General features: G+C 51.0%; 1 protein-coding gene across 1 annotated transcript in view; it reads right to left on the bottom strand.

Moving 5' to 3' along the window:
- Positions 1-719: 719 nt before the first annotated feature.
- Positions 720-26,194, bottom strand: part of Znf710 (zinc finger protein 710) — a 72,950-nt gene continuing 47,475 nt past the window's right edge. The window contains exons 2-5 of the mRNA XM_078051158.1: positions 12,369-13,856; positions 8,541-8,732; positions 7,900-8,074; positions 720-3,153 (exon numbers count right to left, since the gene is read on the bottom strand). Coding sequence (XP_077907284.1) covers positions 2,984-3,153; positions 7,900-8,074; positions 8,541-8,732; positions 12,369-13,829 — 1,998 coding nt within the window. The 5' untranslated portion in view covers positions 13,830-13,856 and the 3' untranslated portion in view covers positions 720-2,983. The remainder of the gene's footprint in view (positions 3,154-7,899; positions 8,075-8,540; positions 8,733-12,368; positions 13,857-26,194) is intronic.

Here is a 26,194-nt window from a genome sequence, read left to right on the forward strand (position 1 = left end):
ACAAAAAACCAAACAAAGAGTGTTGGGGATCTGGCTCAGTGGTTTAACACCTCTGGGTTCAATCCCCGGTACTGAAACATTAAAAGTATATGAGAGGAGGTGAATAGATTCTGTTACGTAAGGGACCTGAGACTCTTTGGATTTTGGCATCCACAGGAGTCAGGGACCCTGGAACCAATCCCCCAGAGATGCCAAATTCCACTTCCTGAGTATTGGTGGGGCCTCTGACTCCCCATGGCTGTGAACCATTGCTCTTGATGCCTCAGTGGCTCTATGCACCCCTCTTCTTCCTCACCAGTCACCTCAGATCCCTAGTCTTATAGGAAGAGAAGCTGCAGTGCTGGCTCTGGCAGGCACGACTCAAGAGAAAGCCCAAGGCTTCTGACCTCTTGCCTGTCTTCAGCCAAGGGCTGGCATTTCCCAAGAAGGCAGCTTCTGAAGTCCAGCCTGGCATCATGAACTGGCTTCTGTCCCGGGGTGTGAGGGGTGCACAGGGAGGTGGGACAGCTTTTCTCTGCAAGTGGTGGGACTTCTGGGGCCCTGGCCTGCCCCCCTTTCTTTTGCTCTTGGTGCAGTTCGATGCAGGCACCTGACACTGCAGGTGGCCATTCTAGTATAGAGGACAGTTCCGGCCCCCTGCAGCCCCTGGAGAGTGATGCTTGCTCTGCTATGTGGGACATCCCCAAAATCTGTGGAAAGAGGCACTTATATCACCTTGCTAAAGAATATTTGTTTATTTATAATTATTGCTAAGTAAACCTCTCTTTAAACAGGAACATAAAATCACAGTAGGGCTTTGCACAAGTGGACTCTCTAAACGGTTGGTTTGTATACACGTTCAAAATAAGTTAGAATGGAATTTGTCTGGGAGTTTGAGTCACCGGGAGGCTGCAGGCCCCTTCTGAGAAGGTTGGGGAGGGGTGAGGACAGGAGCCTTGCAAGGCCACCCCAGCTCCACCGAGTTGTGCTCCGCTCCTCTTCACTTTGCCCAGGTACAAGGCACAGGGCAGGGGCGTTCAAGTATGGGACCTCGTGGAGGGCCAGTGCTGACATCGGCCGGGGAGAGCGCAGAGCCCCCACACCAGGCCAGACCTTCTCCCTTCGGTTTCCAAGACCAAGGGCGCTGCGCTGGCGGGAGGGAGGAGGAGGTACAGGGTTCTTTTTGGTACCAGGGGAGAAAGACATTGTGGGAAGAGGTAGTTTGCAGGGGCGATACCTTCTGCTCAGCAGGAGAAAATGTCTTGTACAGTGACACCACAGTCACTGCCACCTGAGGGTCATCATGGTGGGCACCTGGGAGGCTGGGGGCCTGGGGAGCCACACTGGGGCCACTGTGTGTCCACCTCCAACCCCACCTGATCTCAGTCACCCTGAGGCCTGGCTTGGTCCTTCATGTAGGGAAACAGCCTTGGGGGTAGCTGCATTTCAACTGGTCTCCCCAGTCCAGCTGTCCCCCCTCCTGGCTTCACCTGTGCCTTCAGGGACAGCCCTGCCTGTCCCTCCCTACCTGAGGCTCAGGAAGTGAGTGGGCGGGAATCTGGGTGCCCTAGAGTTCCTGAATGTGCTATTTCACCACCCTGGGTCTGTGGGCTTCTGTTTGGGGACAGGAGCTGGTGTGGGCATGGGGGATGAAAGCAGGTGGGTTAGGGAGGGGGCTGCTGGCTAAGCAGAGTCAGCAGCCCTGGCCACTGTGCATGGCCTAAAGCTGTCGCCAGCAGGAGGGGTTGGGCAGGTTGGAGGGCTGCCCGGCCTCTGCCTGCCCTGTCTCCCACCTGGCCTGCTGAGGCTCCCTGCCAGCAGCTGCACCTTCTGGGCCAGAGCATCAGTCCCCACTGAGCCCAGGTCCAGCCCAGCCGGGCTGCTCTGGGTTGGGGAGGCATGAAGCACGCACAGCACGCAAAGCTTACATTTGGAAAAAGAATGCTTCTCCTTGAAAAAAGAACAGGTGACACAGAGTTGGAAAGAAAAAAAATAATAAATTACCTTCAAAATACCCCCATTTAGTAAAAAAAAAAAAAAAAAAAAAAATCTCCCTCTATGGTCTTCATTTTCCTTTTTAAATATGTTACTCTTTCCTAGGAGCCTGAGGACTCTTGGCTAACCCCACCTTCAAAATGCACACCTGTTCATAAGAAACTACTTTAGTCTCCTTCTCCCACAGGTGGCCCTTGGCCTCCCTTGAGGACAGTCCCTCTTGGTCCCCAGTGAAGTCTTCACCCTGCCCATCCTCTGTGTCTTTGTTAGAGTGTGCCTAACACAGGTGTGTCTACATTTTGTTTGGTGGGGGACCCTGATGTGGTACCCTAGTCCAGGACAGAATGGATGATATTTGTCACGATTCACTTCAGGGGCACTCACTTCCAAACAGGGCTGTAGGACAGGGGGTCTTCTGGGGGCCATCTGGGAGGCTGGGCTCCTCCGGCTTTCCTGCAGGCCAGGGCCCCACGCACGCCAAGGAGGTAGAAGGCAGAGTGCCCTGCCTGGCTGTCTGGTGACAAGACGGGGAAGGGGACTTCTGGCCTGGGCAGGTGGGGTGGGCAGCGCTGACCAGTGGGGGAGGAGCTCAGGCATCCCTAGAGGCAGGAGTTGGTCCAGGAAAGAAACAGGCCTGGCTCACGGGATCTCTTCCTGCAGTCCTGGACCTGTGGAGAGTTCTGCTGGGCCCGAGGTGGCCTGAGACACCCTGCCAGCCTGAGCCTTTCTCCCTCCTGCCCACAGCAGCAGGCCAGAGACGCGGAGGAGGCCTCCTGGTTACTCTTTCCTTGCAGGGATGCCTGGGCCCGCACCTGGCTCCCAGCAAGACCAGTAGTACAGTCTCCATTTGGTCTGTAAAGGTCCCTAGTGGTGCAAATGACGGGGAGGGAGGACTGGGGACAGTGGGGCAGTAGCTTGTTTCTGGCTGCAGGAGGCGTGGCCTGCAGCACCCGGGTCTCACCCCCACTCCCCGAGGCCTCCTCTCCTGTGCTGGGTGGCCCGGCTCCCGCTATAGCACGTTGTAGTAGGCCATCTCCTTCATGGCCTGCTCGGTGAGGGCGCTGGCCTCGGCACTGCTGTCCACACCGGCGTAAGTGTAGGCGCTCTCCTCGAAGTCCTCCATCTCCTGCTGGCTATCGAGCTCAGAGGGGTCAGTGCCTGCCAGCTCCATCATGGGGTCTGCAAGAGAGGGGTGCAGTTAGGCCTGGGGGTCCTTGTGGGGGGAGCTGGTCACCCCATTTCCTGGTGACTGCTTCCATGGGTTCCCAGCTACCTCTTGGCCCTCCCACCCTGGGGAGCCCCAGGTTCCTCGGGTCCCTAATGCTGTGTATACAGGGGTGGATGCTAACAGTGAAGTGGCTCAGGCAGAGACCCAGGCCTGGCCTTGAACTTCTTCATGCTTCCATTGCCCTTTCTAAGTCTTCAAGTCCTTCTCAATCCTCAGTGTTTCTCCTTGGTCACTTTGCTGCAAGAAAACCTGCTATAGTTTATCATGTCTCTGCAATGCCACTCATTTAGCACCTACTGCACACCAGGCACTTCACACATCTCATCCAATGATCACAGCAACCTCAGCTGGCAGATCCAAAGGCTGAGGTTCAGAGAGGTTAATCAGCTTGCCAGAGGTCACCCAGCAAGTACTGTTGTTTTGAACTGCTATGCTGTTCTGCCTCAAATCACAGGAGAGAGCAGTTTGTCCTCTGACCTCTTGCCAGCATTAGTGCTTTAAACCAGTTGTACCCGGTGGTATCCTTGAGACTGGCTCTCCAAGGACAAAGACACACCCAAGGTAGGTTAACAAGGCTTTGTGGGAGACAGAAATGCTGAGAGGCCTCGTGATTTTATCAAATTGGAATCTTATAAAGCTCTTTCTGTTCTAACAAAAGCCAGACAGATTACTCCACAGAGGGTGGCCCAAGGTGTGATCAGGTGGCCCCAGAGCCTGGCTGGAAGGACTATGGCTTAACCCCTAAGTGTATTCTGCCCTATCCATTGGGGAGATGTGGTTTGTGTTGGGGGGTCAGCTTCAGCTTGTGGGGGACAGCTCTGACTAGGCCAAGGCAGGAGTCGTCACCTTGGCACCATTGACATTGTGGGCCATAGTTCTTTGTTTTGTGGAGCTGCCTAGGGCATTGCAGGATGGCCTCTGCCCTCTAAATGCCAGTGATGTGGTGCCAGTGTGACAACCCAAATTTCTCCAGGGGCCAAATATTACCTGGGAGGCAAATTCACCCCCAATTGAGAACCACTAGTCTAAGAGTAATCCCACCCCCTGCTAATGAATGGCTCAAGAATTGGCATGTGAGCTAATTCTGGTCAGTGGGTCATGAGGAAATATCTGCTAGTAAGTCCTTAGAATATTCACACTGGTTTCAAAGAGCTAAGGGGAGCAGGTGCTCATTCTTCCACTGGATGAGAGCAAGGAAGATCAATTCTTTCATGGCCACTGGCAGCCATCTTGTAACCATGAGGAAAAAAATCACAGGTAATACTGTGGACAGATGATAAGAGTCTATCCCCAATGTCACTGTTAAGAATCTCCCATCGGGGCTGGGATGTGGCTCAAGCGGTAGTGTGCTCGCCTGGCATGCGTGCGGCCTGGGTTCAATCCTCAGCACCACATACAAAGATGTTGTGTCCGCTGAAAACTAATAAATAAGTATTAAAAAAAAAAAAAGAATCTCCCATCTATGAAGATGGCCTAGACTTTGTTTCTTGATTACCCCCTTCTTGTTTAAGTTAGTCTGCGTGGGCATCTGTTATTTGTTCCCAGAGCATCAGAAACACTGTGAATCTTCCTGACCTTATAAAATAATGTGAAGGGTCACAACTCTTAACAGGTTCTAGGCTGTTTCCTCCTCCAGCACCACATCCTCATACAATAAAGCATCCTGGGAAACTATATAACATACCTACTTTATGGAGTCTCTTGTTCCTATCTGGTCCCAGGGAATAGTTTAGCTTTTTCTTTTTCTTTTTTTTTTTTTTGGTGTGTGGGTGTTATGGGTACTGGGGATTCAATCCAGAGCTACTTTTCATTTAGGGCCTTGCTAAGGTGTTGAGGCTGGCCTCAAACTTGCAGTCCTCCTGCCTCAGTCTCCTGAACTGTGGGGATTATTGTCATGGACCACACTGCCCCTGGCATACAGTCCAGCATTTTAACAAGGACATTATTCCACCACCCAAATAACATCCATGTAGTTTATGGGTGATCCCACCTAAAACACAGGCTGCCTTCTATGCAGCATCAAGTCTGGGCTTCTCAGACCCAGGCTGTATGTGAGAAGCAAGCGGCCAAAGCCTCCCTAGCTACTGACCGCACAGGAGCTTGCCCCTTAACCACCCTGCTGTGGGCAGGGATAGTCTTTTCATGGCCCAGTTTGTTCTCTGTTTCTTCCCAGTATTGGGGGTTGAACCCAGATGTGCTCTACCACACAGCTACATCCCCAGCACTTTTTAGTTTTCATTTTGAGACAGAGTCTTGCTAAATGGCTTAGGGCTTGCTGAATTGCTGAGCCTGGCCTTGAACTTGTGATCCTCTTGCTTCAGGATCCTGAGTGGGATTATAGGTGTCCACCACCCCACCTGGCTGGCCCCAGTTATTTCTATAAGGGCAAAGTTGGCTCTGGGCCCTTCTTGTGGGAGTTCCACTACAGGAGCTCAAAGTGTACTGGCTAAGGAGCCACCCAAAGTGTTTTAAAATATTCTGATCATGCTGGGTGTAGTAGTGGACACCTATAATCCCAGAGACTGGAGGCTGAAGCAGGAGGATTACAAACTTCAGGCCAACCTTAGCAATTTAACAAGGCTTTAAGCAACTTAGTGAGACCCTGTCTCAAAATGAAAAATATAAAGGGCTGGGGATGTGGCTCTGTGGTAGAGTAATGGGGGGGGGGAGTTCAATCTCCAGTGCCCAACAACAACAAAACACCCTGATCATAAGCCACAGTCCAGAATCTGTAGGGTCTAGATTCAGGCATTTGCATTTTTAAAGCTCCTCAGGTGACTTCTAGTGAACAGCCCATTTCAGAACCATTTCTGTAGGGTCTAGATCAAAGGTTCTCAAAATGAGATTCCTAACCAGCAGCTTCAGTAAGACCTGGAAACTTGTTGGAAAGGCACATTTTCTGACTGCCACCCAAGACCTCCCTAATCACACACTGTGGGGGTGGGGCCCAGCAATTTGTTTCAACATGCTCTGGGGAAGATTCGGAAGTATTACATGACTTAAGTGCTTCTCAACTTCCGCTGTGCAACAAATCACCTAGAGGCCTTTTTGAAAGGCAGATTCTGACTGTGCAGGTCTGGGGTGGGGCCAAGGGTCTACATTTCCACTGAGATCCTGAGCAATGCTGATGCTGACTTTCTGAGTAGCGAGGGGCTACAGCGAGCAGACTTATGCAGCAATGGGCTGGGGACAGGACTCAGTGACAGAGCTCTCGCCTAGCATGTGGAAAGCTTTGCTTTTCAGTCATGCTTCCCCAGAGCACCACAAAACCAATAGCCAAAGGTTTCATTATCACCTGGTGGAAGCATTCTTACTGGACTACTGAAAAACAATCCCAGGGAGTCACCTGTTTCTGCCAGAAATCCCAGGTCATTCACTGGTCAGTGGTTCACACACCAAGGTCAGAGTTACTGCAGCCATTTCTAGGTGAATAACCCCTCAGGGTAAGTCAACTCACCTGGCTACTGCCCAGGCACATGCTGGCTAGTTTGCCTCAGCAGGAGCCCCAGGGAAAGCTCAAACTGTAGGAAGAGTCTTCATGAAGTGCCTTAGGCTTCTTCATTCTGAATTTTTGAAGCCACCCTACCCACAGTGAACCCAGAGAGCACTGTGGCCTCACAGAAGTGTTTTTACTACTAACCAGTGCTCAAGGGAGAGGCTGTTGTTAACACTTGAGGGTGTTTCATAACAGTTTCTGAATCTTCTGGCAACTGCTGAAATGTAGGCTCCTCTCTGGAAACTTCTCTCTGAATGCCTATAAGATCTCCCATGGTGCACTTAAAGTTGTGACCTCACTGTGCCCTTCCTTATTATTTATTTATTTACTGGTACCAAGGGTTGAGTCCTGAGGTGCTTAACTACTAAGGCACATCCCAACCCTTTCTATTTTGAGACAGGGTCTTGCTAAGTTGCTAAGGGTCTCACTAAGTCTCTTGAGGCTGTCTGGAAATTGTGATCCTCCTGCCTCAGCCTCCTGTATCACTGGGATTACTGAAGTGTGCCCCCATGCCCGGCTCCCTTATTTTTTTAGTTAACCGTTTTCTCCCCTTTGTTATTTCTTTCACATCCACTTATATCATTATTGTTTTCAGTTCTGGGATTTGAACCCAGGACACACTCTACTAGTAAGCTATATTCCTACCTCTTTTTACTTTATTCTCAAAGTAGTCTCGCTAAATTGCTCAGGCTGATCCTGAACTTGTGATCCTCTTGCCTCGGCCTCCTGAGCTGATGGGATCACAGGAGTGCACCGCTATCACATGCAGCCCCACCACTTATTTTAGATGTCATCTCATGGTAATGAGATAGAGCATCTCCCACCCCTGTGGTGTTGTGGTCTTGCGGGAGGGAGTTCCTTAACTTCTCTGCCCTTCTGCTTCTGCATCTTTATAACGGGGATAATAACAGAGTCAGCCTCTCTTCGAGGATCACGAGTTACACAGCAATCAATCAATGTAAGTGATTATTTTTATTATTATTATTGTTTTGAGCCCATTTAAGTCCTTGGAAGAAGACATAAATATCCCATCATTATCGCCATGATGGCCCTCCAGGGTCCGCCCCCCTCCAGACCTGAGCCCACCCCACTGAGGCCTCAGCCTTGGTCAGCCTCCCTGCTCCCCTAACTGGACAGGAGGCTCCCGAGTGCGCCATGCTGGTGTCATTCCTGCTCTGTCCATTGCGCACAGCCCACCCACCTTGGCTGTCCAGGCCGATGTCCATGACGCCATGCTTGACCTTCATGTGCCGGCTCAGGTTGCCCTTGAGGTTGAACTTGCTGGAGCAGTAGGGGCACTTGAAGGGCTTGCTGCCAGCGTGCAGGTGCATGTGGCCCAGCAGGTTGTACATGCGGTTGAAGGACTTCCCGCACACCTGGAAAACACCATGCTGGTGCCGTCAGCCTGCAGGGAGCCCACCTGCCCGGACCCACAGCCCACTCCTCGTCCACAGCTGAGGGAGTTCCCTATTCGCTACAGCCAGAGCTCCATCGGTCCTTTCCCATGTGGCTACGGAGGCCTAAGAGGCAGAGAAATGTCACTCCTGCTGGTCCCTGTTCCTGTGGGGACCACTCTTTCTAAGCTGAAGGGTTAGATCTGCGCTGCACAGAGTCCCAGATCTGGGCCCTTTCCGTGGCTGCACCATGACCTTCCCCCTCTCCCCCGCTCTCTAGATATACAACCTGAGCGGCATCTGACCCCCAGTGCCCACCCCAGCCTCCAGAGCCCGGGCAAGGCTTTCCCCAGCTGGGGCTCCCCTTGCTTGCGCTGGCCGGGCTGGCTGCACGTGGGCCACAGTGCTGTAGCCAGTGGACCCCGGCCACTGTGGAAGGTCCCAGTACCTTGCACTTGAATGGCTTCACGGGTGAGTGTACAATCATGTGGGTCTTGAGGGTCTGCTTCTGCACAAAGGTCTTGAAGCAGATGTGGCACTGGTAGGGCCGGACGCTGGTGTGGATCAGCATGTGCCGCTTCATGTTCGCCTGCAGTGTGAACTCCCGGCCACACACCTCGCACTTGAACTCCTTCACGCCCTGCGAGGGGGTAGGAGCGATGGGGTCAGGTATGGTTTCTAGAAGCGATCCTGGGTATGGGGATAGGTTTCAGGGCCACAGCATTACATAGGCATGGGTTCTGGGAAACGGCTCTTTCTGGGAGGTATTCTGAACAGGTACCTTTTGCTTGAAATCATGAGAAGAATGACAGGGCAGAGCCACTTCCTCCAGGAAACCTTCCAGTAAAAGGCAGAAATAGGCTGTGCCCTGCTCCTTATCCACACTCCTGCAGCCTCCTGCCCATAGCAGGTGCATAGCTACGTCTGTACCAGTGTGTGGAGGCAAATGTGTGTTCATTCACTCACTCACTCAGGGATTGTTTCCCAGGCACCTGGAGGCAGTATGCCACTAGACATCAGTGGTCAAGAGGATGTGGCCTGGTGTCATGGACTGTGCTGCTCAGTGCTCTCCTGGTGGTCTTTTTGGTTCACAGACCCCTTTGAGAAAATGATTAAAGCTATGCGCTCCCTGGAAAAACGATAAGCACTCAGGTTTGCATAGAATTTTCAGTTCTAAAAACCTCAGAGGTCATCCACTGACACTTGACTGTTTTTTCTAGACCTTTCTGGAGAAAAAAGCCACCAATTTCCAGCCTCCTGAGCCCTTCCCTGCCTGGAGAATCTAATCTTGGGATTGGGGTAGCCCAGGAATTTTTATTTATTTATTTATTTATTTTTATTTATTTATTTATTTATTTTTGGTGCTAGGGATTGAACCCAGGGGCACTTAACCATTGAGCCACAACTCCAGTCCTTTTTTATTTTGGAACAGGGTTTCATTAAATTGCTCAGGGCCTTGCTAAATTGCTGAGGCTGGCCTTGAACTTTTTTTTGGTCCTCCTGTCTCAGCCTCCTGAGTCACTGGGAATATACGTGTGGGCCTCCACACCCACAGGATATTTTATTCTTGTCAAGTCCCCAGGTGATTTATCACTGATGGGTCTTGGGACACTCAGCTCTAGGATTCATAGACTCTAGGGAGAACCGTTTTATTTGGACTATCAGTCATGCTTCCCCAGAGGGTGACTCTCAGAGCAGGGAGGGTGCTGGGCACACGGGGGCTATGATCTATGGTGTGTGGAGGAATGTTAGGTTGAATGTTTAGAGCTGTTCTGTCTTTGCTGAGTAGGTAATTTAGGGGGAACTCAATGTCACAGCTGCCATTCCAACTATTTATCTGTTATGAAGTTTTGTACTATAATTTTTTTTGTGTGTGTGCTGGGGATCTGACCCAGGGCATGTATTACAATTTAATGGTCTGGTTGTGCATACCTGTAAACCCAGCTACTCATGAGGCTGAGGCAGGAGGATCATAAGTTCTAGGCCAGCTGGGGCAACATAATGAGACTCCGTCTCAAAAGATAAAAAGAGCTTGGGGGCGGGGTATAGCTCAGTGGTAGAACACCTCTAGGTTTAATCCCCAGTATCAGGAAGAAAAAAAATAATAATGGCCCTTCATCTTGTTTTCTTACAGCCAGGGAGGGGTATGGCTGTGTCCCTTTTGAGAAACTATAGGTGTGTGTGACCACCAGGGGGCCCTGCCACTCAGGAGTTTGTAAGCACATATTGTGCACATTGAACAAAAATTCAGGCAATAGGGATGTTTTGAATCAGGCTTTCAGTTTTTCTTTCAGCTTTTCTTCATAGTATTATTATTTTTTTTAACTTTGAGGATTTGTAGGGATTTTGAAGTCCTCCACTAGATGAGAAAGATGGCAAATACAGCATATATACCATCACCTTCCACTCTCTCCCTTGCAGACATTAACAATCAATCATGATTTTATCTTCAAGCCCAGATTTAGTTTCAGACTCTTTTACATTACACTTCAGGTAGTTACTACCAACTGGCTGGAGGAGCCCCAGTAACAGAACATAGCCTGCACTAGCAGAGAAATTTCCCAGGGTTGGAGAAGCCTGGATTCTTAGCCTGGCAGGCTATTTTTTCCTCCCACTCACTGTCCACTGACAGGGAAGGTCCCAAGTTTGACCTGGATTATCACTACAAGCCGCTATTTAGGGAGAAGAATAAGCTCCATACACATTCAGCTTCAGAGGGTTAAATTGCTGGATTTTGGTGGAAACCACAGGTCAGCCAAATACTACAGCAGGACCGTGGGACCTGAGAGAGAGGCTTCATTCCATTTGTCTGGATATGAGGCCTCTTGGTGAAAATGATGGGGTTGAAAGGTAGGGGTGCTGGTGGCCTGAAGGCAGGAAAACGGAGGGCAGGTCAAGGTTGGGGTCTAGAGACATGGTAAGTCAGAACAGGGCTGCTCAGTCTTCCACCTTCTCAAACCACTTTGCCTAGTGTAGATATATTCTAGAACCACCTGTACTTTTCCATAATAAAAGTTTCCTTTACTTCTATTCTCCGTTTATAATCAAGTCTATCTGGCCTATTCCTAAAAGGAAATCATGGGTTTTGACATACTTTTGTAACAAACAACAAGCAGCAGAGGATGCTGTTGTGCCAGTCTCCCTGTGATGTCCTGGCCTCTTTCAGGCCTTAGTTCTCCCATTAGAAGTCAGGAAGGTTAGGCTACTTTTGTGATTCCCACACTGTGTTCTTTGGGTTCTGCTGGTGTTCTCTAAACTTTTTTTTCCAATCCTCCACTTTTTTTTGAAAAACTAAGTTTTCCTTTTTTACGCCCCCAAGATATTAGGATCAAACCCAGGGCCCTGCACCACTAAACTATACCTTCAGCACTTTTTTTTTTTTTTTTTTTTAATTTGAAACAGGGTTTTGCTACATTGTCCAGGCTGGCCTTGAACTTTTGATCCTCCTGCTTCAGCCTCCCAAGTTGCTGGGATTACAGAGGCACACCACCACTCCTGGCCAAGTTTTATTATTTAAAAAAATAATTTCAGGACCAGGGATATAGCTCAGTGGTAGAGCATTTGCCTAGCATGTACGAGGCCCTGGATTCAATTCCTAGCACTGAAAAAACAAAACAAAACAAAACACTAAACTAAAAACTAATTTCAATTGTATTTTTCTTTAATACCCATCAAGATAAATCTTTCTTTCTTTCCTTCCTTCCTTTTCTTTCCCCACCTCTCTCCCTCTCTCCCTTTCTCCTTCCCTCCTTCCTTCCTTCCTTCCTTCCTTCCTTCCTTCCTTCCTTCCTCCCTCCCTTCCTTCCTTCCTTCCTTCTTTCCTTCCTTTTTTCCCTTTCATGGCCCAGAGTTTCATACATGTTAGGCAAATGCTCTCTATCACTGAGCTACATCCCCAACCCTATCAAGAGAAATTTATAAATACAAAAATAAGAAATGTTCACCTGAGTTGCACCTAAATTGTCTCAACCAGAACATTGAGAAGTCCTGAATGAATAAATGATAGGAGTGTCAGGCACCGTGGTGCATGCCTACAATCTGAGTGACTTGGGAGGCTGAGGCAAGAGGTTCACAAGTTTAAGGCCAGTTTGGGTAATTTAGGGAGGCCCTGTCTCAAAATAAAAAATAGAAAGGACTGGGGATGTAGCTCAGTGGTAAAGTGCCCCTGGGTTCAATCTCTAGAACCAAATAAATAAATAAATAAATCACAGATAGATAGACAAATAAATAAACAAATAAAAAACAGGCGGAGGGCCAAGTGGGACAGCAGGCTCACCTTGTGGGTGAGCGAGTGCTGCTTGAGGTGGTGGATCTGGCTGAACTCCATGCCGCACTCGGTGCACACAAAGGGCCGCACGTTCTGGTGCTTCAGCATGTGATTCTGCAGCTGGCTGCGGTAGTGGAAGGACTTGTCACACTCGAGGCACTGGTAGAGGGTGGGGCCCTGGTGGGAGGCCAGGTGGCGCTTGAGCTGGGTCAGGGTGGAGAAGTCCAGGCCGCATTCCACGCAGACGTGGCAGCGGCCGCTCTCATGTTTCACTTCGTGGGCCTTGAGCTCGCTGGGGTAGGCAAAGCCACGGCCGCAGAAGTGGCAGCTGTAGGGCTTGACCTCGGAGTGCAGCAGCATGTGGCGCTTGAGGTGGCTGGTCTGCGTGAAGGCCTTGTGGCACACCTGGCACTTGTGCGGCCGCGTGCCCTGGTGCGTCAGCAGGTGCGTCTGCAGGTGGCTGGGCTGCTTGAAGAGCTTGCTGCAGTGCGGGCACGAGTGCGGCTTGATGCCGTTGTGGCCCAGGATGTGCGTCACCAGGTTGTACTTGGACGTGTAGGACTTCTCGCACATGCGGCACTGCCAGCGCTTCTGGCGGTCGCCTGCCTCCACCAGGTAGGAGTCGTCGATCTGCACGTTGATGTCCAGCCGATCCAGCTGGGCCTTCTTGTGGCGCTCCACTGTTGAGCCTGCCGCGTCGGCCTCAAACTCGCCGGCCTCCTGCCACACGAAGCCCTGCTCTGGCTTGACAGGCTCCGGGGATGCCATGGAGGGGGCTTCGGGGTCGCTCAGGGGGGCCAGGTGGGGCGGCTCGAACCCACACTCGGCGGGCAAGGCCTCTGGCCCAGGCAGCGCCATGCTGGGCTCGGGGAAGCCGTCTCGGGCCGGGTCGGGGAAGTGAGGGTTGTACGGGGTCACATCCAGCTCCGGCCTCGGAGTTCGCGGCAGGTGCCGGAGCGTCCGGGGCTTGCGGCTGAAAGCGCTGAGGTCGATCATCTTGACGGCGCTGCTCTGCACCAGGGCTTCGCAGCCGCCACCGGCCACCTCAGCAGGGGCCTCTGCTGGGCCTGCATCCTTGTCGTCACCAGGCACGGAAACCTCATAGACCTCCTGCTCCTCTTCCTCCTCCACCTTCTCAAACTTGACCTTGGGCACCAGCCGCACAGGGGGCCGTGTCTTCCGACGTGTGTGCTTCTCAAAGGCTGCCTCCACCTCCAGCACCTCCTCCTCTGCCGGCTCTTCCAGGGCCCTGCCGTTGCAGGCCAGCTGGTAGACATCGGGTCCTGGTGGCCCAGGCTCCCCTATAGCCGCCCCAGACAGATCTGGTCCCAGGTCCGGGTAGAAGGCCTCGGCGCTTATGGTGGCTCCAAAGAGCTCATTTTCTGAGACCAGGCCCAGTACAGCAGCCTGAGCCAAGGACAGCACCACCACGGCATCCGTCTGTGTCCCTGAGTCCATGAAGCCCTCCATCCCCGGCAGCTGGCTAGGAGGGCATCGCTGTGGGAAGAGAGGGGTGTGTTAGTACCCTGGTTCAGTGCTTCACAGACAGACTCAGAATGGACAAGGGCTTGGTTGATTTGGGTGTGTCTGGCCCTGACGTCTTTCTACTCATGTCTTGGGAAGAGGACACACTTGTAATTATGGGGAAAGGTGATACCCTCTGTCTCATTGACCTTGGTCTTCCCAACTGTAAAACAAACCTCCCTAACTGCCCTGCAGGTCCTTCAGTAAATTCTCAAAAGCTGGGTATGGTGGTGCATACCTATAATCCCAGCCACTCTGGAGGCAGGAGGATCACAAATTGAAGGCTAGCCTAAGTAACTTAGCAAGAGACCCTATCTTAAAATAAAAATAAATAAGTATAAAGGACAGGTTATAACTAAGTGGTAAAATGCTCTTGGGTTCAATCCCCAGTACTAAAAAAAAAAAAAAGTTCTCAGAAATCTGATTTTTAAATGCTATAATAATAATAATAATAATTATTATTATTATTATTATTATTATTCTGCTACTTTAAAAATAATGATCCTGGTATTTTAAAATCCACCTACTCAAATTCAGTGTGTACCACATCCCAACACACTCAACAGCCCCACTGGCCATGCTGCCAAGATAATTAATTTTGCACAGACCTTGAGACTGTACTATGAGGTGTTAAACAACTGTCACCATTTGTGATGGCTTGGCTGTATAAATGAGAATTTTTTTAGTACACATAGGGCAAAAACAAGACAACATATAAAAATAAATGGGGTGCGGAGGTTGGTCTCAATGATTGACAGCCACCCTGGCGCTGAATGCCTGTGTCTACCACACAGGTCATTGTTTTTCTTGATTAGCCAAATGTGATACATTTAAATATCTAAATTTATACTGATGAAAACAGAGCTTTTGTCTGATTTATACATTGGAGTTGCATGTTAGATCTGATGAAAGAAGGGCTCCCTGATGGTGAACATGCTTGAGCCCACTGTCTGACTTGAATGTTAAACTTGCTTCCAGGGTCACGTTGATGGTCTCTGATCTAATAGGTTCTTGTAAACAATGCCAAAGTGCCCACCAGCGCAGGTACAAACCCAAGCCAGGGCTTCCTTCCTTCCGCAGGCTCCAGCTGCCTCACTATATACCTGCTCCCCAGCAGCCCAACCTTTGCACACTAGTTCCCCACAGGGGGGCTCCATTTCCCCAACCCACTGAGCTGCAGCAGCCTCCTAGGGGTCCCTCAGGATGCACCTGGGGCCCTCCCAGCCCTCTGCCCACACTAGGCTTCCCCAGAACCATGGTGCACCAAGCAGCATGCCTGCGGCTGTGCAGCACCTCCTCCTGGACCTTGGATACTCATGTCCCTGTTCCCTGCCCTGGCTCACACCTGGCACAGCCACCAAAGGAAGGGGAGCAGCACTCCTGCCAGGGACAGCCCTTCCTCAGGAAACTAGCCCCAGGCCTGGTGCTGCCCTTCCCCCAGGCCCAGTGGAGCTTCCCCTTCCTGTGGCTAAAAATACCCCAGACAGGAATTTAGCCTTCTTGAAGCAGTCACTAAAGATTCAACTATTAAGCGTAGCTATCAAGGAAGGGATCTGACAGAAGAAATCTTAAGTAGGGGTCTCAGGGTCCATCTGGAACAGTCTGGGGAGCCTAACTCTCCTAGAAGAGAAGGATCACTCTTCTAGGAATCAAGTTCTGTCTCTATTGCTTACATGTGACTATGCAAAGCCACTTCTGCACCTCAGTTTCCCTGCCTAAAAAATAGCGTGAAGCTGAGCACAAAGGTGCACACCTGAAATCCCAGTGAGCTGGGAGACTGAGGCAGAAGGATCACAATTTAGAAGCCAGCCTGGGCAGTTTAGCAAGACCCTGTCCCCAAATAAAAAGGGCAGGGGGCTGACTTAGTGGTAGAGCACTCCTGGGTTCAATCCCTAGTACTGCCCCCCCCAAAATAAAAAAAGTAAGGTAGAAAGGTGTGAGAGTCTGAAGGTCATAACCTTGGGGAAGGGACTTAGTTAATTGCAAAGCTATAACCCAATGTAAAGAATCACTATTTTTCTGTCTGCTCAGATCTCTGGAGGAAGCCTTTCCTGAAAGAAGCCACAGAGCTGAGAAATACTCTCAATCTCAGGCCCCCAACTCAGCAAATTTTTGGTGACTCTAAGGACAACCACTAGGAACTAAGAACTTGTGAACTCATTTATGCAACAAATATTTGGTAAATTCCTGCTATGAGTCAGGCTTATGCTTGGAGAGAACAAGATGAATGAGGCAGGGTTCCTGTCTCCACCACTGCCACACCTGGCACCCACCAGTGCCAGATTTCCTGAGCAAGCTGGGGGCACTGATGCCTCCTGTCACAGTGACCCGTCTCTGAGGCATTACCCAGCAGCAGCCTTCACATCTGCTGTGACTTCAAGCAAACAATGCACTCAGCATTTTTTGTTTGTTTTAAGACTTCCCCAAAGTCAGGGCCAGCAGAGGATGAACTGATCATCAATAGGAAAGCCTAACTGGGTGCAGTGGTACATGTCTGTAATCCTAGTGGCCTGGGAGAGTGAGGCACAAGGATCACAGGTTCAAAGCCAGCCTCAGCAACTTGGAGAGGCCCTGAGCAACCTAGTGAGACCCTGTCTCAAAATAAAATTAAAAAAATAATGAAGCCTAGGTTTACCTTGGGCAAGTCCTGACCCCTCCCTTCCTTTCTTCCTTTGCACTGGGGATTGAACCCAGGGGTGCTCTACCACTGAGCTACATCCCCAGCACTTTTTTTACTCTAGAGGTTGATGAGAGAGCATCAGAGTTAATCAGTACCTGCCTGAGGGACGTGGAGTACAGGTCTGCTCGGGATTCCTACTGTGAATCATGTAAATGACCATTCAAAGTGGGGCCCTTCTTTGGCCCCAGGACTTCGGATATAAACTAAGCCTGACATGTGTGCTTTTGTTGTTGTTGTTTTGGTACCAGGGATTAAACTCAGAGACAGGTCACTGTGACAGGAGGCATCAGTGCCCCCAGCTTGCTCGGGAAACCTGGCACTTGCCCACTGAGTCACATCCCCAGCCCTATTTTTATTTTATTTAGAGACAGGGAATCACTGAGTTGGTTAGCGCCTTGCTTTTGCTGGCTTTGAACTCATGATCCTCCTGTCAGCCTCCAGAGCTGTTGGGATTATGGCTCATGCCACCACGAATATCTCATCAGTGAGGACAGAGCAGAGTCTGTTCCCAGGTCTCTCTGGCCCCCTGCTGGCCTTAATGGGCTCAGGTCTCCATCTCTAATGCCACAGTTGTGCAACATGGGAGGTCACATCATGGCTCTGAGCTTGGCCTCCTTTGCTCTCAGGAGCTGCCCTGGGTCACTAAGAACCAGCAGGAGCACATGAGTGAGACTTGAAAACTTGCAACATGAGCCCCTCCTCAGATCTCCAGGTCTACCAGTTGGTTGAGCTACTGCCCACCTGGCCAGCAATCCTTCTTTTACACTAGACAGACACTCGCCTGAGCAGACACACATTACCCTGCAAGTGCCGATTTAGTGGATGTGTCCATGCTGCCCAGTCTCCTGCCATGTAGGCTGTACGCCTGTGTGTGTGTGTGTGTGTGCATGCAGAATAGGCTCTGTAGAGGCAGAGGCTAAGTGAAGTAAGATGGGGAATCTAATTGACCTGCGTTTTGCATGCATGTTTCTCACACACAGAAACAGCAGAAACTGTCCTTCTCCCCTGCTCCCCTGGGCAGCCTTTTGGTTGGCTTCTTCCCACTCCCGCTAGTTCCTTCTCACAGGCCTCTGTCCTGGTCCAGGGCTGCCCAGGGTAGGAGAGCCTGCTAGATGCCATGCTACCTGTGAGCTACTGCTGTCCCACTCAGCCACAGGCCAGTGTCATCTGCCCAGGGCCTCCTGGTGGCACCTCCCTTCTGGGGGCAATGCCTCTCTCCACTTGTGGGGAGGACTCAGAACAAAAGCTCCTGATCATGTCCAAGAGAATGAAGCTGGGAAGGCCTGGGCTCTCCCACAGCCCGGGCTAGTGAGATGGGGGTGTCCATTAGCCGACCCGGCTCAGCCTGGGTCCCCAGGGTGTGGAGAAAGTAAATGTTAAAGGCGGAGAGATGGAGAAATACAGTAGCTGCCTGAGTGTAGATGTGCTGGGAGTGGGGGAAGGGAAGCCATAAGAGGGAGAGGGAGGGAGGAGGAAGAGGAAAGGAGGGAGGGTGGGAGGGAGGGAGGGAGAAGAAATGAAGAGACAGGAAAGGGGGGCAGCGGAGGAGCCTGAGTGAGGAGGAGGGAGAGAGAGAAAGAGGCCAAGGAGGCAAAGAAACAAAGGCAGGGAGGGGGAGGGGCCGGCGGTGACCCAGGAAGCCCAGGCTGCCCTATTTCCCAGGGCTCAGCCTCACCCCCTGGAGCCAGAGGGCCAGGCCAGCTCTTGGGGAGGGAATGAAGTCTCCTCCTGAGTCCTAGCAGAAGACCTTCTCCAACCCCAATAGGGACCGAGGTCCCAGTGTCTCACTGTGACTTCATCTATTGCTTTGCCCTTTCTCCTTGTACTATGGTTCCTGTAAACACCGATAAAAATCCTGTGACCCCGGGCAAGCCCCAGGCAAGACTCTGACCCCTCAGAGTCTCAGTTTCCTCATCTATGAAAAGAGCACAGAGCCTTCTTAGAACCTGGAGGGTGTGTCCACCCCGGCCTAGCTGCCTGTCACGTAGGGTCCTCTCCTCAAGATGTGACAGCGCTCATCTCACACTTCCTCGTGTTCACACACCTTTCCTGAGAGCAGGGAGGTTTGGGCAGGATCAAGGACACATATGGTGGCAGGCACCTAAGACCTTGGTCTGACTTAGGGTTGGGAGAACAAAAGCCATTTTGAAGGACAAGCCAACAGGACTGGGTGAACATTTGGATATTTGTAATTCTCACCTCCAGGGAAATTTCAAAAACCATCTGAAGACACAGGGGTGCTCTGGGGCTTCTATGAGGATAGACAGTGATGGATTTAAGCTGATGAATATTTCCTGGGGGCCTAGTGGGTGCCTGTTTCCAGATGCAACCTCAGCAGTGAGCAAGGCTTAAGCTAGGAGGCCAGGTTTTTCCTCTGGTCCCCTTCACCTGGACCTTGAATCGCCAGGTCGCTCAGAAGCTGAGTCTTGGGGCTGGGGTTGTAGCTCAGTGGTAGAGTGCTCGCCTAACACATGCGAGGCCCTGGGTTCGATCCTCAGCACTACATAAAATAAATAAAGAAATAAAGATATGGTGTCCAACTAAAAAATAAATTAAAAAAAAAAAAGAAGAAGCTGCAGTCTCCACTCCCACATCAGAACCACTGCCTGAACACGCATTTATTGAACATCTACCAGGTACCGGGTCATGTATACAGTAGGGAGCAAAACAAAGCTCTCAACCTCCAGGACTGACCAGGAGTGAGCTCAGCCAACAGTGCGGCAGCAGATCTGGGGGAGGGGTGGGGGGTGGGGGGCTCTCACCACTCTGCGCTCCATCCCTGGGGATGTGGCCCTGGCTTCCCTTTCTGGCTTCTGTCATTAGTTGTACTACTAGGGGTGGAGTGGCTCTGGGCCTTGTACCCCTGGGAACCCAGACCCCTGGGATTAGAGAGGGGAACCCAGAGTGAGCGGCCAGGAAAGGGAAGCGGAAGTTCCAGGGTGTAGAAGATGTAAAAGCGCTCCTGGGACTCCATCTGGTCATGAAACCCCCCTCTTGGTTTCCTTTGCTGTCCTCACTGTAGACTTAAAGGTAAGCTCTGCGCACAACCCCAGAAAGGAAGAGGAAGTGAAAGCTGAAAGAAAGCTGGGAGGCTTGTGCAAACCCCAGGGCTCCTTGCAACAGCCTCACTTCTGCCCGGGTGCACAAGACCCGACTCAGCAGTGAGAGGCCCAGGGGGGCTAGGGCGGCAGGACAGGGTGCGGGGAGTGGGACCAGGGGAAGTGCGTGAGTCTCTTCCTTATTGGATTCTCTCTCTGTCTCAGCTTCTGCTTTTCTTTGTGGACAGATTTGCTGACGCCTGACACCAGGAGTCAGAGTGGCTGGGCCACTAACCCCCAACCACACAGGGTCTGATGCTCACCACTGTGTCTAACCCCTTCTTCTTCTTCTTCTTCTTTATTTTTAATTTTATTTATTTTTTTTTTTGAGACAAGGTTTTGCTATGTTGCCCAGGCTGGCCGCAAAACTCCTAGGCCCGAGTGATCCTCTTGCCTCAGCCTCCTGAGTAGCTGGGATACAGGCGTCCACCACCTCGCCCCACGCTTTTTTTTTTTTTTTTGGTTCTGGGTATTGAGCCCAGGGGTGCTCAACCAGTGAGCCTGAGCCCCAGCCCTTTCTATTTTTTGAGATAGGGCTTTGCTAAGTTGCTGAGGCTGCCCTTGAACTTACGATCCTCCTGCCTCAGTCTCCTGAGCCACTGGGTTTACAGGCACTTACCACCATGCCTAGCTCAGCCCCATGCTTTTTAAAAGATAAGAAAACAGGCCCAGGCTGGGGAAGAGGCTGCTCCGAGGTCCACAGTGGGATGGTGGTGAGGCAAGGCCTGGAAGGAAGGGCTCTGGCCCAGAAGCGCCCCTCAGCCCTGCGGCTGGCAAGACCAAGTTCCCATGCCTCAGCCTGCTACCCCAGGCTGTCCCCAGTCAGGCTCTGTGGTCTCTCTGCACCTCACACACTGATACTCCCTGCTGCGGGCTTCTGCACGGGCTGACTCCTTGGCCAGGATGACACTTCTTCCCTTGCTCTGGGTGAATTTTCCTAACCCTTTGGGGTTTAGCGCAGGCACTGCCTCTCCAGGAAGTGGGGGCAAGTCAGGGCCCTCTTCCCCAGACTGAGAACATGACTATGAAAGTTAAAATATTTTTTGCTACTGGGAATGGAATCCAGGGCCTTTCACATATTGGGCAAGAACTCTACCGCTTAGCTACATCCCCAGCCTGTAATGGTTAATTCTGTGTGGCTAAGCTGTGGTGCTCAGTTGTTTGGTCAAACTCATCTAGATGTTGCCATAACGGTAGGGGTGTAGCACAGTGGTAGAATGCTTGCCTAGCATGGGCAAGGCCCTGGATTCCATCCTCAGCACTAGAAGGGAAAAAAAAAAAAAAAAAAAAAGACCAGGTAGATGTTGTAAAAGTATTTTGTAGATGTGATTAACATCTACTTTATAAAGTAAAGCAGTAACCTCCCATAATGTGGGTGGGCCTCATCCAATCAGTTGAAGGGAAGGCCTTAGGATAAAAAAAAAAAAATGCTGTTTCCCAGAGAAGTATTTCTGCCTCAAGACTAACATACAAATACTGCCTGAGTTTCCAGCCTGCTGGCCTGCTCCACAGATTTTGGACTTGCCAGCCCCCACAATTGCATGAGCCAAGTTCTTAAAATAAATTTTTCTGTATACACACTCTCACACACTACTGGCTCTATTTCTCTGGAGAGTGCTGACTGGTACAATCATGTTGATTCAAAATCATATCTGTTCACAGGTCCTCTCCACATTTCAGACAGTGCCCAGTGACCACAGGGGCGCAGAGAAGGTCTAGCAAGGGAAGGCCTGAGAGAAAGAAACCAGAGTGGGGAAGAGGAAAGGGAAGGAGGAAGCTGTCAGTCACCAAAGGACCAAGAGTGAATGAATGAATGAGACCGAGAGGGCCCCCTCCACGCCAAGTGATGTGCTGCCTCTGGTCTGAAGTCTCTTCAGAAGCCAGGGGCCCTGGATCCTCCCACCTGACAGTCCATGCACCCGAGTAGACATGTCATTTTCTTTACTGTAAAGGAGGGACCCCTGGCTCTTCCATGGCAGGACAGTGGTCTCACTGAAGACCCTTTGCCTAGCTCCTTGGCAGTGTACCCTCAAGGCTGGTCTTGGAATCTCCACCACACGGCTGGAAGGAGCTTTGGGGACCCTCTTGTCCAATGCCGTCGTTTTAAAGACATGGAAACAAGGGCCCCAAAGCCACAGTCCCAGCATAGGAACTCTTGACCCTAGCACATTTTATTCCATCTGTGCCAAACATGGCGGCCCTGTCCCACTCGGCCTCCCCGGCCAGGGTGTTCACATTCTGTGATCTGGGGGCTCTGAGCGGGGCCTGGTGGCAGGTGGGGAGTGAGGGTCCCCACCATTCAGCCCTCCTGGAGGAAGTATCTTGGGCTCTCAGGAGTTTCACCGCATAGCTGCGCCTTGCCCCTACTTGCTAAAGCAGTCCTCAGGGAGAGAGGAGGGAGAAAGCACCATCCCACCCTGTCCCTGATGCCACCGCCACTTTCCATCAGGCCTGCAGTCAAGGCTAAACACCCCACCAAGGACCTATGCAAACTCGCTTGGCTGATCCCCGCCTTCGTGGCCACTCCACTGCGAGCTGCTTGCCCCCTGCCCTTCATGCTCCAACCATGCTTCGTTCATTTCCTTTAACATTCCTTGCCTGCCTGGGGCCTTTGCATATGCTGTTCCCTGTGCTTGGAATGCTCTTCCTCCTTCCTCGTCCTTGTGCTTTCAACTCAGGTATCACAACAGGTCCCCCAAGTTCTCGGTAGCTTCATGTTTAATATTTTCTTTTCTTGGATGTCATAATTGTGTAATGATTGGTTTACTGATTTGTTTGTACAACTACTTGCTTAATATCTGGCATCTCAGTGAGAGGATGGCTCCCCAAGGGTAGAAGCCCTGTCTATTTTGCTCATCTCTGCATCCCTAGCAGGGTACACATAGAGACTGAAATGCTGCCCTTTTGAGAATACCCATACTCAAGGGCAAAGGAAAAAAAAAAAAAGAGGCCCCTTGCTGGGCCCAGCTTTGGAAAGCAGCCAGATGGAAATCATCCGGTCTGGACTTCCTTTCCCTGAGCTTCAGGCTGGGTTCCTGTTTCCAGGGGGAGGGACAGCAGGCCTTGTGTTTCTGCAAGTCTTCTAGCCCCTTCTCCAATTCCAGAAGCAAAAAGCATGTCTGTCTTCCAAACGAGGATGCTCTCCTGGACCCAAGAATCACCAGCTTAAAAATGCAACAGGGAAAAAATGAACAAAACTTTGGTTCACAAGTTCAAGGGACAGAGATAAGAATCACAAACGAAGGAACAACATGAACGTCTTTGGGGCCTGCTTCAGGCCCTTTGAGGAGCACATGATATTTCTAGTCTTCTGAGCCGTCTCTTGGGGGTGGGAAGCATCACTGCCATCTTACAGACTTGGAACCTGACGCAGTCCCCAGAAGCAGGGTGGGCAGGGCCCCCACTGGGTCTCCCCGGGGCCAAGGCCCAGCGCTCTCCCCTGCACCAGCTCTTGGTGGGCATGGACTTTCTGGGTCACGTCTTCCTCCTCTGTCAAGCTCAGTACAGACCCAGGAGATCTCCATGACTTCCCTTCCTCCTCACCAAGCTCATCGCGGGTCCCTCCCTCGCTGAGCCCTCCGCCTTCTCCATCCTGTCTTCCTCTCCCTCCATTCCTCCCCTCTTCCGTTTCCGTGGCAACCCCATCCTCCGCTCTGCCACTCGGTCCTGCGTTCCCATCTCATCTCTTTCTTTCCTCTTTCATCTCTCCCCTCTTCGTGGTGCAGAGTCCAAATCACCCTGTGTCCTTTGCTTTTGGCCTCTAGCTGCCTTTTACTCTCCTTTTATCTCCTTCAATGTTCTCTTGTCGTCTCAGGGCGACATTTATTTATCTCTTAAAAAAAAATGAAAAAAGAAAAGAAGGGTAAAGAAACCCCATTCCATCAGCCCTGGCTCCCCCACTTCAGTCCCGGTCTCCTTTCTCTTGAGTCTTCTCTAAGGGTCAGAGTTTCCACCGTTGCAGAGAGGAAGGAGCGCAGAAGGGACCCCCTGCCTGCCTCAATGAGGGCTCCTTATTGACCTCAGCTGTGAAGGCAGAGAGCATGCGGGCAGGAGGCTGGGCAGGGGAAGGCTCACTGGGGAGGCACCCTTGGGAGTGGCTCTGCTTCCTAGAGATGGGGTGAGGGCAGAAGCCAGCCCCCTCTCAGGACAGAGCAAGGACAGAACCTGCAGCATGGTGTAAGCCAGTCCTGGAAGCTCCCATGATGCTGCCTGAGGCAGGAACTCATTGCCATCCAGGGAAACCCCAACTACACAACTGTGTCATGGCACCTCTTTCAGGCCCACCTTGCTTTGTGGGACTGAGACACAAGGCATGGCCCCAGGCAAGGCTCACAGCAAATCCTCAGAGTCCCCCCAGTTCCCAGAGTGGTGGGAATCATCAATTCTTCAAAATCCACTCTTCAGGCCGCGCATGGTGGTGCCTGCCTGTAATTCCAGCAGCTTGGGAGGCTGAGGCAGGAGGATTGAAAGTTCAAAGCCAGCCCTAGCAACAGCGAGGCCCTAAGCAACTCAGTGAGACACTGTCTCTAATCTTTTTTTTTTTTTTAAAGAAGGGGGCTGGGCGTGTGGCTCAGTGGTTAAGTACCCCTGGGTTCAATCCCTGGTACCAAACAACAACAGAAACCTCTCTTTAGGGTTGGGGATGTAGCTCAGTGGTAGAGCACTTGCCTAGCACGTGTGAATCCTGGATTTAATCCCCAGAAGTGGGAGGTTTAAAAAATGGTCCTCAATTGCCTCCGAAAAAAGGAAGTGCTCACGCTCTCATAAGCTCTGCTAGCCACCTCTCTGTGCCTCCTTAGCTTAAGGCAGCATTAAGGGTTGCCGGCTCTTTATAGTTATTTTCAGCCTTCATTTACTGAGCTCCAGCTATGGACCAGGCACATGATATAGGCTGTCTCGAGAAAATGGACATTTTTATTTTCATTTTACAGATGAGCAAACTGAGGCTTGCTGAAGTTATTATTTGTCTAAGTCATAAGAGAGACAGGTGAGATCTGAGCCTATGACCATCATGTTCTTCCTGGTTGATGCCATTTCCCCCCCATTTCCCTGGGAGGAGTCAGGTCACATCAACCCCTTGCCCAGGGTCCCGCTGGCTTCTCCGTTGCTCTGTTTTATCTGGACTGATCAGAAATGACAGGAGAAACAAAGGTCTGGGAACAGATTTACTGCAGAAAATAAAGCCAGCCGATTATGGCTGTGGCCTCAGCATCTCGAAGTGACAGAGAGAATAGATGGGCTGGTGGAAAATGGTATCAAGTCCCCTAGGAAACGTAAGTCACATGGAGAAGAAGAAAGGGCCCTGGATCTTCAGGAGCCCCATGGGCTGTGTGAGCATCCAGTTGTGGCTGGAAATGTCACTGTGCCAGGGAGGAGGCCATGGTATCCGTGGTCCCTAAGTCCTGGACTCCAAGGGCCCAGCTGGAGTAGTGGCCCAGCCTGTCCCATCGGTGTAGCTGGCAAGGCTCTGCCCCAGGATGCAGCAGGGTCCAGAACCCATAGAGGTGCCAATGACATACCTCCATTGTTCCCCTAAAAGGCTGGCCCAGCACCTCAGGGACCACAGGGTCAGTGCTCAGTGAGAAAGACAGGAAGCAGCCAAGGGAAGGTGATAGGGCAGGAAGCCAGGAAGGACTGCTCCTCAATCTGCATATGAACACAGGGAAAGGATGGCTCTCAGCCCAGCAGGCCTGCCTGTCCTCCCTGCCAGCTGCTGTCACTCTGAGCTGTGCATCCTTGGGTAAGTTCCTCAACCTCCCTGGGCTTTGGTTTCCTTGTTTGTAAAGGGGGACAATAGTAGGAAAAGGGTCTACCACATATTGAGCCTGGCCTTTAGACCAGGTGTACATCTGAGGATGTCGTGTATATAGACAGAGCATGGCATCTTGACAACATTTTACAGAGGAGGAAACTGAGGCACAGAGGAGAATGACTTGCATGAGACCAACAGATAGGTTGGAGAATAAGTGGAGGCAGGTCTAACTCCAATGCCTGTGCTTTTATAATAAAGGAATTAAGTGAAATAATGGGTTTGTAAACAAGGCTGGCCTAGAGTAAGGTCTAAGTTAATGGGAGCTATTGCTGCTGCTGCTATTATTAATACTATTATTCATATCATTGTCCATTCTCAGAGCCAGGCAGGTGCTGTGTGTTGGTGGGGCACAAAGATTGCCAGTCTCAGGGACTTTACAATTTGTTTAGAGACAAGGTTAAGACCCATAAAACAGCTAAGCATGGTGGCTCACACCTACAATCCAAGCAATTTGGGAGACTGAGGCAGGGGAATTGCAAGTTCAAAGCCAGCCTCAGCAACTTAGTGAGATCCTAAGCAACTTAGTGAGACTCAGTCTCAAAATAAAAAATAAAAAGGGTTAGGGATGTGTTCAGTGGTTAAGCAACTCTGGGTTCAATCCCTGGCTTCCCAAACAAAAAAAGAACCCAAAACAGTAGTGCAAAATATCAGAGAGGAAATAATCATGAAAGGACAAAATAACTTTTTTTTTTTTTTAAACTTAAGGAATTAGGAATGTTCA

This window comes from Ictidomys tridecemlineatus, chromosome 5 (assembly GCF_052094955.1).
Source record: "Ictidomys tridecemlineatus isolate mIctTri1 chromosome 5, mIctTri1.hap1, whole genome shotgun sequence".
NCBI lineage: Eukaryota > Metazoa > Chordata > Mammalia > Rodentia > Sciuridae > Ictidomys > Ictidomys tridecemlineatus.